The following is a 14,024-nucleotide window of genomic DNA, read 5'->3' as shown; positions in this document are numbered from 1 at the left end:
CGCCCCGGGCAGGACGCGCTCGGAAGGGCGGCGGCGGCGCCGGGCAGGAAGCGGCTGCGTGGGGACGGCCCCGGGCGGTGGGGATGGGGCTGCTCGTCCTTCCCCCGTCAGCCCCCATAAGGCCCAAACTGCCCCGCAGGGGCCTCGCTATGCCCCACAGCCCCCCCAAACTGCCCCCCCAAGCCTTGATCTGCCCCACAGGGGCTCCGATCTGCCCCACAGCCCCCCCTAATCTATCCCTACAAGCCCCGATCTGCCCCACAGCCCAATGGGTCACACAACCCCACAGGGTGAGGGATGAGGAGGGATCCTGAGAGCTCGTCCTGCCTGGGTCAGGTCCCACAGGGGGGATTTGGGTGTCTCCACAGACCCCATAACCCCCCGAATAGCCTGTCCCAGGGCCCTGCCGCCCTCCCCCTAAAATAATTCAAGCAGAACCTCCTCTGTTCCCGCTGGCACCCGCTGCCCCCTGTCCTATCACGGGGTGTCCCCACAAACAGCCTGGCTCCGTCCTCCTGACGCTCACCCTTTCCTTATTTACTGCCACCACTAAGGTCACCCCGTCATCCCCCTCCTCGCAGCGGGTCCCCGGGGGCAGTGGGTGCCCGCATCCCACCCGCAGCCCCCATCCCTCCTGCCCCCTGCATCTGCTGCTTTTGGAGCCTCGCTGCTGACTCAGGCCAATGCAGGGACTTTAATTCCCCCCCCCAACCCCCCCGACCCTCCCACCCATCGGGACTGGGTGGAAAGGACTGGGACGGGCCCCGGGACTGGGATATATCCCCGGTGGCAACCCCGGCCCCACCGCAGCCGTCCCGGTGGGTAGGAGGATGCTCCGGGCTCGGGCACAGCTCCTCTGCTGCCTGCTCCTTGCAGTGCTCCGGCAGGGTAAGGGGCTGCGGGGGGAGCAGGGAAGGGACTGGGGGCCTCCCTATGGGGACCTTGCCCCCTTTCTGCCCCCCGTCCTGCTCAGGCCGTGCTGGGGGGCATCTCCCCGGCCCCTTCTGGCATCTCCCCGTGGAGGATGCTGCGGGTTTGGCTCGCACATTTTGCTCAGAAACTGCCCTGCCCCAGCCAAGCCGAAGGCAGAGCCAGGAGCCCCCTGCTTGCCTTCAGGGGCAGGAGGAGGGGGCTTGCTGTGCCGGGACCCCCCCCAAAAGCTCCGTCTGCCCCCAGCCGGGCAGCCCTCCATCCCATTTCTCCTGGCTGCAGGGCGCGGGGACCCGCTGTACGGAGCCCCCGAGGATGAAGGTAAGGCTGCAATGCCGTGGCTGTGGGCTGACACAGGGGAACGGGGGCCCTGGGCATGGTCCCATGGGTCCCCCCCCAGTGCTGACGGCTCCATCTGCCCTCCAGCTGACTACCTGGACCTGGACGAGGACGGTGAGTAGGGCTGCCCCCTCGGGGGCTGTTGGCACCGCTTGGTGCCTCATGGGTAACCGACCCCACAATTTAGGATCCCCGGAGGTGCCGGGGGGGCCATCCCGCTGCCAGGACTCCTACCAGGACTGGGTGGCCCTATACTGCTGGGCCCCCTTCCACGCCGCCCTCATGGCCACCCCCGAGGGCAGCCGCTGCCGCTGGGAGCAGATCGGGAGGTGGGTGCTGAGACGGCTCCGAGCAGCCCCCACGGGGGTCCTGCACCCCCTGGCTGCCTTCACCCCATCTTTTTCCCCAATTCTCCACAGCGCCTACAGCGAGCTCTCCGCCTGCACCGAGCTGCTGGCCCAGCTTTTTGCCTGCCCCTGGCCCAGCGCCGCTCTCGACGCCTTCTTCCTGCAGGTCCACGCCGAATATTTCAGCAACTGCAGCAGAACGGAGCCCCCCGGGCCGGGGGGGCTGCCCCCCGGGCTGGCTGCCGCTGTGGCGGTGGGGCTGGGCTGCCTCGTGCCCCTCGCAGCCGCCTTCACCCTCAGCAGAGCCCGGAGAGGGGCTCGGAGCCCGGCGGGGGGTGGCACAGCCCCGGGTACCCCAGTGCCCGAACTGGGCTGAGAGCAAACCCCGGGGGTTCAACGGAGGGGGAGAAGGGTGAGCGGGGTGGGGGTCCGGGGGTCCTGTGCTGTGGGGTGAGGTCGGTACCGGGGGTCTGACCGCCAAGGCCTGGGATTGTGGCCTTGCTGGGATGAGCCCCTTCCCCGTGTTCTGAGCCCCCTCCCCACGTGCCAAACCCCTTCCCCACAGGCTGAGCCCTTTTCCCATGTCCTGAGTTCCTTCTTCATGTCCTGAGCCCCCTCCCCACATGCCAAGCCCCTTCCCCACGTGCTGAGCCCCTTCCCCACAGGCTGAACCCCTTCTCCAAAGGCTGAGCCCTTTTCCCATGGCCTGAGCCCCCTCCCCATGGCCTGAGTCCCTCTCCCCACATGCTAAGCCCCTTTCCTATGTGCTGAGCCCCTTCCCCACAGTCTGAGCCCCCTCCCCACAGTCTGAGCCCCTTACCCACAGGCTGAGCCCTTTTCCCATGTCCTGAGCCCCTTCCCCACGTGCTGCCCCCCCCTCCCCATAGTCTGAGCCCCTTCCCCAGCACCCCAGGGTGGGTCCCAGCGGGGCAGCACCGCGGTGCCAGGCCACGGGGTGGGGGCCGTGACGGCGGGTGCTGGCCGCCTTCCCCCCATCCCGTCCCTGCCCGTCCCCTCGGGGCGCCCAGGGAGGGGCCGTGCTGAGCTCACTGGGTGTCTCCCTGGCACCCGCTCAGGCCGGGAGGCTCCAGCGGCTCCGACAACAAAAGGAGCGGGAGCGGGGGCTGCGACCCCGGCAGTTTTATGGCTTCCAGATGCGTCTCGGGGCCAGCGGCGGCCGCGCAGCCCCCGGGCCGCTCGGGCTCGGCCGCCAGCAGCGTTGGCGAGGGAGGGCGCGAAGCAGCGGGGAGATAGGAGCTGGCCAAGGCAGGGAGGGTCCCCGACATGCGTTGAGCTGCGATCTGTGCTCCCGCGGGAGGGTTTTTGTTTTTTTTTTAAAAGGGGAAGATTTTGGGTCGGAGCCCGGCCGCGGGGCGAAACGAGCTGGCGCGGCCTCAGCCGGCTCCTCGGGGCTGGGGGCTGCGGGGGAAAACCCCTAGGGTGGGAGCAGGGCTTTTGGCAGAGCCCCGCGGTGGGGCTGGGGCCGAGGGCCGGCGTCGCCAGCCTCGTTCCTCTGCCCTTTCGCCACCTCCCTGCCCGCTCGGGCCTCGTGCACGTCGTGGCACCACCGCCGGCCCTTCGGCTCCCACCCGGGACGAGTCCCAGCGTGGGGCAGGTGCCCTAAAGGGGGGCTGCGAGCCCGGTTTTGGGGCCACAAACCACAATCCCAAACCCCCCCACACACCCCAGAGCCGAGCGGCAGCGCCCGTCCCGGGGCTGAGGCTTGAAATTTCTCTTTCCCCGGTCCACTCCCCCCCGCTGCCGGGCTGCCTGCCCTCCACGCAGGAGACGAGGGATTTCACAACCCAGCCCAGACAGGATTAAAGAGAAATACACAAGTAAACAAAATCGCGGCCTCCTCACACCGGACGGGGCTGCGAAGGGAGCAGAAGCCTCTCTCCTCCGCCGGGCCGCCCGGGGTGAGCGCGGGGCGATGCCCACCGGGGTCCGGCGGCGGCGGCGGTGGTAGAAGGGTTTTTTTTTTTTTTGGGGGGGGGGGGGGGGGGGTCCCGCCGGGAGCTCTGCTTGAAAGCAGCGCTGAGCAATCTCATTTTTCACACGTCTCCTGTAGTCAAACTGCCCCTGTCAGAGGAAAGGAGTCGCTTCCTGTTATTTCCATTGAAATACTTGTCCCGCTCGTTAGCCCCCGCAGGCTGTGGCAGGATGGCACCGTGCGCGCCGACGGGCTCCGGCCGCCTCTCCCGAGGGCTCCTCCTGCTCTGGGGTAAGTGCACGGCGGGGTGGCTGTGGCCGTGGGGGGGCTCCGTGCCTCGTGCCAGCCCCACACGTGGCCGCCGTCCTTCATCTGGGGCTGTTTCAGCCCCAAAACCCCGCGGCGAGCAGGACGCGGCGCTGCGGTGGCCGTCACCCGCCTCGTATCAGGGTGCTGCCTTTGGGGGCTGGGGGGCGCCCCCATCCCAGGCACAGCACCTCGGGGGGGGGGGGGAGGATGGAGGGGTCCCGGCTGCGACAGAGGTGGGAGAGTGGCGTGAAGGGACCCTCGTGCATGCGACTCCTTCGTGGGGTGCTCCTGTGAGCACCGGGAGAGCGGCTGGGGGGGTCCCGGCAAGGAGGAACAGCGGGACGGGGACAGGGTGGGCTACCCTTGGGGACAGGGTGGGCTACCCTTGCCGTAGCCACCGTACCAGCCCCAGAGGTCCCCTCCAGCCAGCCCCCGGCCCCCCAAAAAAGCCACGGGGGGCGATTCGCCAAGCAACGCGGCCTCTCTGCCCAGGGGACAGGATGGAGGCGGCGACTTCCCGAGGGCTGCACCGGGGCCGGGCGGGCGGCTGGCGGGGTGCCGGGGGGACGCGCCCCACGCTGGTGGCACGATGGAGCATGGAGGGGGTTCTGCTGCTGTCAGCGCTTCCTCTTCCTTCCTGCCTCAGCCCTGCCCGGGCTGCTGACGGGACAAAGCTCGGTCCCGCTGGGGCCACCGCGTGCCACCGGCTGGTAGCCCCCGTCCCCTCCATTGTCACCCGCAGCCAGCCCGGTGGCATCCTCCCCGTCGCCTCCTCGCTCCCTAACACCAGCTCCAGCCTCCCCGTGGCTCCTGTCCCGTCCCTTCCCATCCCACCCCGTGCTCACCCCGCTGACCGCATCCCCTCCGTCCCCTCCGTAGCGCTGCTGGGGCGGGGGCTGTGCCACGCGGCCGGCAAGGCAGAGGGCTTTGGCCAGGAGGCGAGGACGAGCCCCCCGATGGCCAAGGACAACTCCACAGGTGGGTGAGCACCAGCAGCACCCCCATCCCCAAATACGTCCCCTTCCCCTCTGCCCGTCCCCAAATCCACGGTGGGTGACGGGCGCGGTCCCCGGTGCGGTGCCGGCGCTCAGCGCCTGTCCCCGTGCAGAGGAGGTGTACGGCGCCATGGCGGAGAGGTGCTGGGAGGTATTCGTCGACCTGATGAGGAACGTGACGGCGCCGCAGCTGTGCGACTGGAAGGTCATCAGCAGGTAGGGACGGGGGACAAAACGTGGCCGGGGGCGACCCCGAGCCCCCCAAAAAACCCTCCCAGCGCCCCCCAACCCGCCCCGGTTCCGTCCCGCAGGCCCTACAGCTGGCTGCAGGCGTGCTTGGAGGACTCGGCCGAACACCTCTACTACAGCTACCCCAACGCGCTGGCCGAGCGGTTCATCTTCCAGAGCCACCACCGCTACTTCCACAACTGCTCGGTGGGCAACCAGGTCTTCGACCCCCCCGAGGACGTGCTGCTGGCCATGGTCTTCGCCCCCATCTGCCTCATCCCCTTCCTCGTCACCGTCGTCATCTGGCGCAGCAAGGACGGCAAGGCGCAGCCCTAAGGCGCCGCCGCCGCCGCCATCACCACCTCCGTGCCCGGTGCCCGGTGCCCGGTGCCCGGTGCTGGGCTCTCAGTTGCTCGTGTACTGGGGGGGTTGGGTCCAGGAACCCCCCTCCCGGTGCCTCCCTGACCACCCGCCAGCCCGCGGCGGGCCAGTAAAGGCTGCTTCCCCCAGCCCCGGGGTGCTTCTTCCGTGCCCGTTTCCGCCACCGGTTCCCGGCCACGGCCCCACCGCACCGGGAGCCCCCCCCCCGCTGGCAGCGCTGGTGCAGCCACCGGGCACCGGCGCGGGGGGCGTGGCTTAACGGGAGGGGGCGTGGCTAAGGGCGGGGTTTGAGTGGAAGGGGTGTGGGCGGGGGTTTGATGGAGGGGCGTGGCCTCGCGGGGTGGGCGGGGCTTTTCGATTGGTACAGCGGGTGGGGGTGGGGCTTCGGTGGTGGGCGGGGTGTAGCGGGGTGGGGTGGGTGGGCGGGGTTAGGAGGGAGTGGGCGGGGTTAGGAGTGGTGCGGGCGTGGCTTTGGATGGGTGGGCGTGGTTAGGAGGGTTGTGTGCGGGGTTACGAGGAGTGGGCGTGGCTTCGGATGGGTGGGCGGGGTTTAGGAGGGGGCGGGCGTGGCTTTGCAGGGGGCGGGGTCTGGGGAAGCGGCGAGCGGCGGGGCGGGTGCGGGAGGGGCGGGGCTTGGCGGGGCGGAAGCCGGAAGCCGGAAGCCGGCGGCGGTGGCGGCGGGGTTGGTTCCGGTGGCGGCGGCGGCGATGAGCTTCGCGTGGCCGTGGCAGTACAGCTTCCCGCCCTTCTTCACGTGAGCACCGGCACCGGGGGCGGGGGGAGGCACCGGGCGGTGTGTGAGGGGTGGGGACACCGGAACCGGGAACGGAACCGGGACCGGAACCGGAACCGGGGCGGGGGAAGGGAGGGCCGCGGCCTGGTCCCGGTGCCATGGCGGAGCCCCCCGCAGGCTGCAGCCCAACGGCGAGACGCGGCAGAAGCAGCTGGCGGCCTGGTGCGCGCTGGCGCTCGCCTACAGCCGGCGGCACCGGCTGCCCGCCATGACGGTGCGGGAGGCGCAGGACAGCCCCCTGTTCGCCAACCGCCGCCTGCAGCGTATCCTTGGCACGGCCCCGCCACCCCCAAACCCCTCGGCCCCGGTTACCGGCCCCCCGGTTATCCCCGCCCCTTCCCCGTACCGGTTCCCCACTGTCCTTCCCCTGCCCCGGTTGCCTTAACCCGACCCCCTCCTCCCCAAGCCCCCACCCCGGTTACCCCCTGTCCTCTCCCACCCCGGTTGTCCTTATCTCAACCCCCACTCCCCCCCCAGGTGCCCTCCTGCCCATCGTGTCCCAGTAACCCCCTCCCCCATTCCAGTTACCCTCCCTCCTGTCCCCCCTCATCCCAGTTACTCCATCCTGGCCCCCCCATCCCAGTTACCTTCCATCCCATCCTGTCCCAGTAACCCAGTTACCCCCCATCCCAGTTACCTCCCAGTTACCCCCATCCAATCCTGTCCCAGTACCCCCCCCCCAGTCCCAGTTACCCTTTATCCCGCCCTGTCCCTGTTACACCCACCCCATCCCAGTTCCCCCCCCCCCAATCCCAGTTACCCTCATCCCCAAATCCCACCCCTGTTTCATGTCCCCCCTCCACCCCCCCGCCCCAAGCTCTGTCAGTGCCTCCTTAACCCCCCTCCCAGGGAAGCTGCCGCTGGAGTCCATCCAGGTGGTGCTGGAGGAGCTCCGCAAAAACGGTGGGTGTCCGTCTGTCCATCGGGGTGGGGTCTGTCCTCTACCGGGGGGGGCTCAGCCCCACCGGGCCGGCACCATCCTGCTGCAGGAGCAGCCCTGGGGCTCTCCCCATGCCAGCCCCTGGGGCCAGCTCGCCCCTTCTGCAGCCCCTCGGGTCCCCCCCGCTGCACGAGGAGGGGTCTGGGGGGGGGAAAATCCAAACAGAGGGGGGGAGGCAGCACCTCCAGCCACCCGCAGGCGTGATGCCCTGACTGCTGTCCCAGCCCCGTGCCCTGCCTGGAAGCCTTCCTCCTGTTGATTCCAGGGAACCTGGAGTGGTTGGACAAGAACAAAACCAGCTTCCTCATCATGTGGAGGAGACCCGAGGAGTGGGGAAAGCTCATCTACCAGTGGGTGAGGAGCTGGAGGCTGCCCCAGCGCGCAGAGGGGGCTTTCCCTGTCCAGAGGGCCTCGTGTAAAAGACTCCTGAACATCTTCCTCGTGCTTTCCCCCTACTTCTGCTTCCATTCTGCTCACTGCATGGGGCTGTGTTAGCTCCCTTGGGTGTCATTTCTTGCCTTTCCGATGCCCCAGCACGTTCTGAGGGTGGTTTTGCTCGTTGGGGGCTGCCCGCGTTACACTTCGTTTGCACTGGGGTGTGCGAGGGGTCGTGCGGAGGGCGTTAAATCGCGCAGATCTGCCCGATGCTTTCACGTTTCCAGGTGTCGAAGAACGGTTTGACCAACTCCGTGTTCACGCTGTACGAGCTGGTCAGCGGCGACGACACTGCAGATGAAGGTAATGCCACGAGCTGTGTCCCCCAGCAGCTTTTCAGGGCACGCTTCATCCAAATACCCAAACAGATGATTAGCTGGGCCTTCCCAGTGCCTGGTGTGAGCTGCAGGCTGTTCAATTTTCACGCCTGGCTTCTTCGCTGCCTCGTGTCTGCTGACCTCCAGGCTCTGTGGCTGATGACTCGATCAGCGAGGCCTTGTGGCTTTGCTGTAGTGTTACGGTGCTGGGGTCTGAGAGGTGCCCTGCAGGGCTCTCTGTCTGCGCTGTCACCGCCCCGTAGATGTCGTGAGCCCCTCTGTTTCCCGCTGTGTTCCTTCTTCTTCTCGCTGACGGGGCTGCCTGTCCTTCCCTAGAGTTCCACGGGCTGGATGAGGCCATGCTGCTTCGTGCCCTGCAAGCCCTGCAGCAGGAGCACAAGGCTGAAATCATCACGCTGGACGACGGCCGAGGCGTCAAGTTCTTCTGATGGGAGCCCTCTCCCTGCTGCTCCTCTCCGGCTGCTGAAGCTGCGAAGGTTTCGTCTCCTGGCCTGGTTTCAAGCCCTGTCTGCAAAGCAGCTGCATACTCGGGATTTCTTGGGGCGAGGAGAATCTGTGAAGCCTTCCAGAGACATGACTTTTTAGAAATCCTCAGAGCTCCTCCGTCTTTCTTTTCTCCCTCTTGTGTTTGAGAGGCTAAAGCTGCTCTCAGCGGCTCTGGGAGGGACCACCCAGAAGTGAAACCAGGGAAAACTGCTCCCGTGGCTGCTCCCTGCTCCTGGGAGAGCAGGGGATGGGCTCTTCCGTGGCCGGTCAGGCTTGGCCTCTGAGGGCAGCTCCTTCCCAGCTTCCAGCCACGTTCCTGGGCTCGGCATTCCCCGCTGCTCGTGCTGGAGGCAGGGGGACAGGACGTGCTGCTGCTGCTGCGGTGCAAAAGACCTCGCTGGAAGAACCACGTGCTCGCTGCAGAGCAGGCCGTGCGGTGGGGCGGGTGCCAAGGAGCTAATCTGGAGTAATTAAAATGACAGGATGTATTTATAGAGCCGCCTGGCTGTTTGGGTCTGTCTTTATTTTTCCATCCGAAACAAAACACGAGGGCCCACCGAATCCCTGCCCTTCAGCCGCGTCTCCTTGCTGCGCTGTACAAACAGCGCGTGCTGGGTGGGGGGGGGATTGCAAAGCTGCCCCCCCTGCCGTGGAAGCGGGCAGTGCCGGGGCTTTTCCACGTGCTGTGGACCACGGGGGCTCCTCCTGCCTGTCCTCGGGGCCACGCCTGCCTTCATCTCCACGTGCGATCCGCCGAAAATCTCTCGGGTTTGGTGCAGAGGTGGCGGGGGAAGCTCGAAAATGAGAGGCTGGTGGAGGTTGTAATGCAGTTCTAGATTCTCGGTGCTGACAACGAGGTGCACAGCTCGCTGGGAGCTGACCCAGGTCCAGTCTTTGACCTGGTAAATCCTTAATTGCTGACCAAGGAGCTCCCCTGGGGGAAGGATCGAGCTCCCCTTGCTCGGTCTTTGCCTCGGCGCTCGCCGCAGGCGGATGCAGGTCGCTGCGCTGCAGTGACCTTTCATCCAAGCCCCTGAGGTCGTTTTTTAGGATCTCACAGAGCCCCTCGGCACTCTCCAGCTGGCGCTGAGCAGCTCGTCCTTCCCTCCCAGCCCCTCGCTGGGCTCCTGGGCTCCGCTCCAGCTGCAGCGCTGCTGGCACCCATTGGTGGTGGTAACCGGTGGTGCAGATGAGAGCCCAGGCTGGGTTTGTGGGACTGGGGGAATTTTAAAATACCTTTTTTTGTAGCGGGAACCCATTCTGCATTGGGCTGTACCCACCTGCTTGCAGACACAGCGCTCCTGGAGCTGTGCTGGGAGGCTGGTGGCAAAAATTCCTCCGTGTCCTGTTCCTCTGCGCTACAGAGCGTAGCAAACCGGCACTCCCTGCTTGCACCGGGGCCCTCCCCGGGTGTTTGCAGCCCAGAGGGCACCCGGGAAAGTCTCTGCACAGGGGCTGCGTCCTCCAGCATCTCCCTGGGGCTTGGGTCAGTGCCTGGGGTCTGCCTTGTTCCTTTTCACGCCGTCCCCGCTGATTTCCCTCTCTGGGTGCTGTTCCCTTCCCTGCTGTCGTTCCCCTTCAGGATGTTTCTGTGCTGGCCGTTCTGTGCGTTTAATTTCAGCCACGTTTGACCCGGGATAATGAGTCTGCAGAGACAAGCCCGTGCTGTTTGTGTTTCTCCCCCTGCCCGTGCGTGGTGCTGACCTCTCGCATTGTGTTCCGAGCTGCCTGTGCTGGCCGTAACCTCGCCGTCCTTGAGCCGCTCTGCCTTCCTAATTAAATTTGCTCCCTTCTTAGGAAATGGCCGATGTGACGTTAGATAAGCTTAAAATTAAGCCTTTTTCTTTCCAAGGCCCTCCTGGCAGAGATTCTCGGCTCATTTTCAGCTTCCTCCTCCAGCTTGCTCAGCGAGGTGAGGAGGAAGAGTGCGCTTCCCTTCGGCGCACCCTCCCGGGCCGGGCTGCTGCTGCTTTTCCCTGCGGGTTTTCTGGTGGTGAGGTGCACGCCAGGGGCGAGCTGGAGCTCGTGGTGATGTAAGCACCTGCTGGCAGGCAACAACAAAGCCTTTTTATTGTCCTCCCAAACCGGCCTCCTTATCTTCGCGTGACGCTTTATGGCGTAATCACGGGACTGGGACATCAGAGCCCGTCTGCTTCGCGTTCCCCGGGGTTGCTCAAAACCCTTAGTTTGGGAGCCCCGGGGTGCTGGCTAGATAGGAAGGAGATGAATTAACCTGCAGGGAGTGGGGTAGCCTCCAAGCACGACTTCCCTGCACCTAAAGCAGCTCCTCCCCGTGCTCCCCGTGCGCGGCGCTGCAGCCGTGCGCGCTCCCGGAACGAGGCAAAGGGCAGGGGAGGTTTGGGTTCGTTTCCACGCGGGGCTGAAGCAGCTCCAGCAGCTTCCCCTCGGCCTCTCCTGTCGTAGCTGCGAGCTGCCTGGGCGGGGTGTCGGGGTCTGAAATCGGTGCAAAGGGACCTGAGCCCTCCTCACGGGGTTTTGGTGTTGATGGTTTAAAAATAAAACAAAACCTGTCCACGCTCCTGGGGGCACCGTGGTGGGGTTGGTTCTGCTCTGATCAATGCGGGGCTGCAGTTCGGGAAGTTGGGTCGGAGGGGGAGGAGGCAGAGCCCTGCTCCCTCCGTGCTTTTTGGCAGAAAGAAATAAAACAATTCCACGTAACCGAGAGAAAAAGAAAAAGGAAAGTGGGGGATCCACCAGGGCAGAGGGAGCTGAAGCAGGAGGCACGGCCCTGGGACGAGGCATGGGGCTGCGTGCCAAGAGGAGGGCAGCCGAGCGCCCTGAGCTTGGCCACCAACTCTGCCAAAAGCCTCGTGGGGCAGATTTGGCATCCTGGGGCCGCGACACCTCGCCGGGACGAGGCAGGGACCCCGCTGGATGGTGCTGGGGCGCAGGATTCAGCGATTCCTCGGCATGGGCTCGTGGGTGCTGGTCCCCAGCTCCGGCTCTGAGGTCACTGCTGCCGTCTGGCCGCGCCGATTAGGGCTCGTGGGCCGGGGCGAGGTGGAGCTCAGGGGGCTGGGGCCGAGATAAGGCGCTATCAGGGTCCCGCACACTCGGCTTCTGCTGGTCATGGGAAGGGAGAGAGCTCGGAGGGGTTTTTCGTGAGCTGGTTGAGGACCAGGAGTTGCTTCGGTCTGATAAATTGATGAGTTGGGATCATCTGTGTGCGGGTTGCTTCTGTCATTCTGGGCGAAGGAAATCCTCAGCAGTTATCTGCCGGGGCTAAGGTCACGGCTGAGGTTGGAGTGACGCCTCCTCCTCCCCAAATTTCCACACTTTAGGGTAGGGGAGCACGCTGGAAGGGGAGGCCGAGGCTCCCAGCAGGTGTGGGATGCTGAAACCGAGCAGGACACATCCCCTTTGTCACCGGGGAGCCTTCCTCCTCCTCCTCCTCCTCCTCCTCCTCCCTGGCCCTCCCGTGCTGGGGATGCTCAGCTCCCACGCAGCCCCCCCTGGGCAGAGGGGCTCTGCAGATACGCCGTGCTTGGGCCCATCCCAGCCGATGATTTCTGGCAGAACTCTCTGGAGTCGGTCTTTGATGAGCGATCGAACCCCGAGGAGGGCGATCCCAGTCTCCTGCTCTCTTCCCAGCAGCCAAAAAATCGGCGAAGCTGCCTGGCTGCGGCGGTTCCTCAAAGCGCAGGGCTGGCACCGGGAGCAATGTCACCCTGATAAGGTGCCGGGGAGCCCCGCGTATTTTCTGAGCGCTGGCAGGGCTCGCTGTGGGCTGCAGCTTTCTGCTTTCAGCCCAAGCCTGGCTCCAGCTTGGTGATTTGGGGTGGGTTGGGAGGGGACCTGCGTCCCCCCGCTGGGTCACCTCGCTCCTGCCACGTCTGCGGCGCTCCTGGGCTGCGGAGAGGAGGCTCCTCCAGCTGCTCACCGGGGAGGACGGTGGGACAGGGTGAGCTCCGTGCCCAATTTCCACCCTCTCTGCTCCTCCAGGACCTTTCCAGGCATCTCCTCCCACGGTGCAAACGCTCGGTGACGGGACACGAGCCTGCTGGCGACGAGACAGGGAGCCCTGCCTGGCTCCTGCTGTCTGAGCCCTCACCAAACAGCACGGGCTCCTCGCCAGCCCCGGACGTGTCCCAGCAGCTTGGCGCAGGGAGCGGGGCTGGAGGTGCCTGCAGGGCTACGCCCCTCGATGCCAACGGAGCTGGGGCCGAGCGGGCGCATCCTCGCGCTGATCCTGGGCAGGGTGCAGCCGAGCACGGGCGCGCGTTGCTTGGCACCGCTGAGTCAATCCCTGCCGGGTTTCACAAGGCAGAAGCCTCCCACGGCAGGGACAGCGCGGCACCGCAGCCGGCAGCACATCGCTGCTGGGTTTGGGCTCTGGCAGACGGCGCTGCCTGCTGCTGCGGGCCAGGAGGCTGCAGTTGCTGCTGCCTCTGCCTCCGCTGCTGCAACTGCTGCAGGCACCAGGCAGAGCCCAGGCTGTGCACCCCGAGCAGCCTCCGGTGTCTTTTCCCCCAGGAACGTGCCCTGGGCACGCTGTTGGGAGCTCAGGGCAGGTCAGGATGCGGTCCTTGCTCTCAGCTCAGCCTGTGCTGCACAGGAGCACTTTGTCGGTTCCCTTCCTTGGGAAGGTTTTCCCCAGCCCCCTTTTTTGGGAGAATGAAGGAGCAGGGTCGTGTGGAGGTAGCAGAGGTCTGCCCGAGTGCAGATTAGCCGCCGGACGCTCAGCCTGCCCAGGGAATCAACATTTCATTAAATGCAGCTCCCTCCTCCCGCCCGGACAAGGGGCAGGGGGGATTTGTGGGGCTGCAGCCGTGCCTCAGGTTGGCATTGTAAATCTGCACAGAGGACACGGCCGTGCTAACGCTTCAATCCTCCCCGTCACGTTTCCTGTACCGTCAGGCAGAAACAATCCGACCTTAGGGAAAAGAAATTAACGCCAGCCTCGATCGCTTTGTGTTTTGTGTAAACAGCTTCACCGGGCAGAACAACCTCATCGCTTAAGCTGCAGAGACAACAAGCTCTTGTCCAGGGCTCCCCGGCTAGCGCGTGGCCGACGGACACGTCCCTATCTCGGCATTTGTGTGACCCTAATTTCAGGATTTCACCCAGCAGTAAACCCCGGGAGGAGCGGGGCCGGAGCTGAGAGCGTCTCAGCGCCGCTGCAGCTGGGGGGGAGCCGCGGCCTCTGGCAAACACGGGGCTCGGAGACCTCCCGTGCAGAGCTCCGGGTGAACATTTAAGAGGAGTGTGTCCCTGCAGCTCGGTTTAGCCTCCGTCCCCATGCCCGGTGCCTGTCCTGGTGCCAGTGCCCATAGTGGTGCTTGACCCGGTGCCTTTCCTGGTACCGGTGCCTTTCCCGGTACCGGTGCCTATCCCGGTGCTCTCTCCAGGGCCTTTCCTGGTACCAGTGCCCATCCTGGTGCTTTCCCCAGTGCCCATCCCAGTGCCATCCCCATCCCGGTGCTCTCCCCAGTTCCCATCCCAGTACCGGTGCCCATCATGGTGCTCTCCCCAGTGCCTTTCCTGGTACCGGTGCCCATCCCGGTGCCGTCCCCATCCCGGTGCTCTCCCCCATGCCCTCCCCAATGCCT

General features: G+C 65.8%; 4 protein-coding genes across 8 annotated transcripts in view; 3 read left to right on the top strand and 1 right to left on the bottom strand.

Annotated features, from left to right (window-relative positions):
* The window catches only part of EZH1 (enhancer of zeste 1 polycomb repressive complex 2 subunit), a 34,447-nt gene that overhangs the window by 15,718 nt on the left and 4,705 nt on the right, over positions 1-14,024 (bottom strand). The gene's annotated exons all lie outside the window — the stretch shown is intronic.
* LOC311422961 (uncharacterized protein) lies at positions 771-2,142 on the top strand. 4 transcript variants are annotated; one of them, XM_084496511.1, is made up of 4 exons: positions 819-888; positions 1,213-1,251; positions 1,357-1,383; positions 1,457-2,142. In XM_084496511.1, exons 1-4 carry the CDS (start codon positions 831-833, stop codon positions 1,990-1,992), a joined length of 660 nt encoding a protein of 219 aa, XP_084352637.1. In that variant the 5' UTR covers positions 819-830; the 3' UTR covers positions 1,993-2,142. The 4 variants fall into 4 exon arrangements, with proteins under 4 accessions (XP_084352636.1, XP_084352635.1, XP_084352634.1 ...); XM_084496510.1 differs by having other exon boundaries at positions 771-1,251; XM_084496509.1 differs by having other exon boundaries at positions 771-1,383; positions 1,457-1,598; positions 1,689-2,142.
* Positions 3,001-5,590, top strand: RAMP2 (receptor activity modifying protein 2). 2 transcript variants are annotated; one of them, XM_084496514.1, is made up of 5 exons: positions 3,001-3,535; positions 3,760-3,840; positions 4,738-4,836; positions 4,967-5,069; positions 5,165-5,590. In XM_084496514.1, the coding sequence occupies exons 2-5, from the start codon at positions 3,780-3,782 to the stop codon at positions 5,415-5,417; spliced, it is 516 nt and encodes a 171-aa protein (XP_084352640.1). In that variant the 5' UTR covers positions 3,001-3,535; positions 3,760-3,779; the 3' UTR covers positions 5,418-5,590. The 2 variants fall into 2 exon arrangements, with proteins under 2 accessions (XP_084352640.1, XP_084352639.1); XM_084496513.1 differs by having other exon boundaries at positions 3,688-3,840.
* Positions 6,084-8,953, top strand: VPS25 (vacuolar protein sorting 25 homolog). Its single transcript, XM_084496512.1, has 6 exons — positions 6,084-6,216; positions 6,373-6,518; positions 7,105-7,158; positions 7,461-7,549; positions 7,858-7,933; positions 8,284-8,953. Exons 1-6 carry the CDS (start codon positions 6,170-6,172, stop codon positions 8,394-8,396), a joined length of 525 nt encoding a protein of 174 aa, XP_084352638.1. The 5' UTR covers positions 6,084-6,169; the 3' UTR covers positions 8,397-8,953.

This window comes from Aythya ferina (genome assembly GCF_964211825.1).
Source record: "Aythya ferina genome assembly, chromosome: 23".
NCBI classification, from domain to species: Eukaryota; Metazoa; Chordata; class Aves; order Anseriformes; family Anatidae; genus Aythya; species Aythya ferina.
The sequence above is the reverse complement of the archived record's forward strand: the minus strand, read 5'-3'. Positions and strand labels throughout refer to the sequence as shown.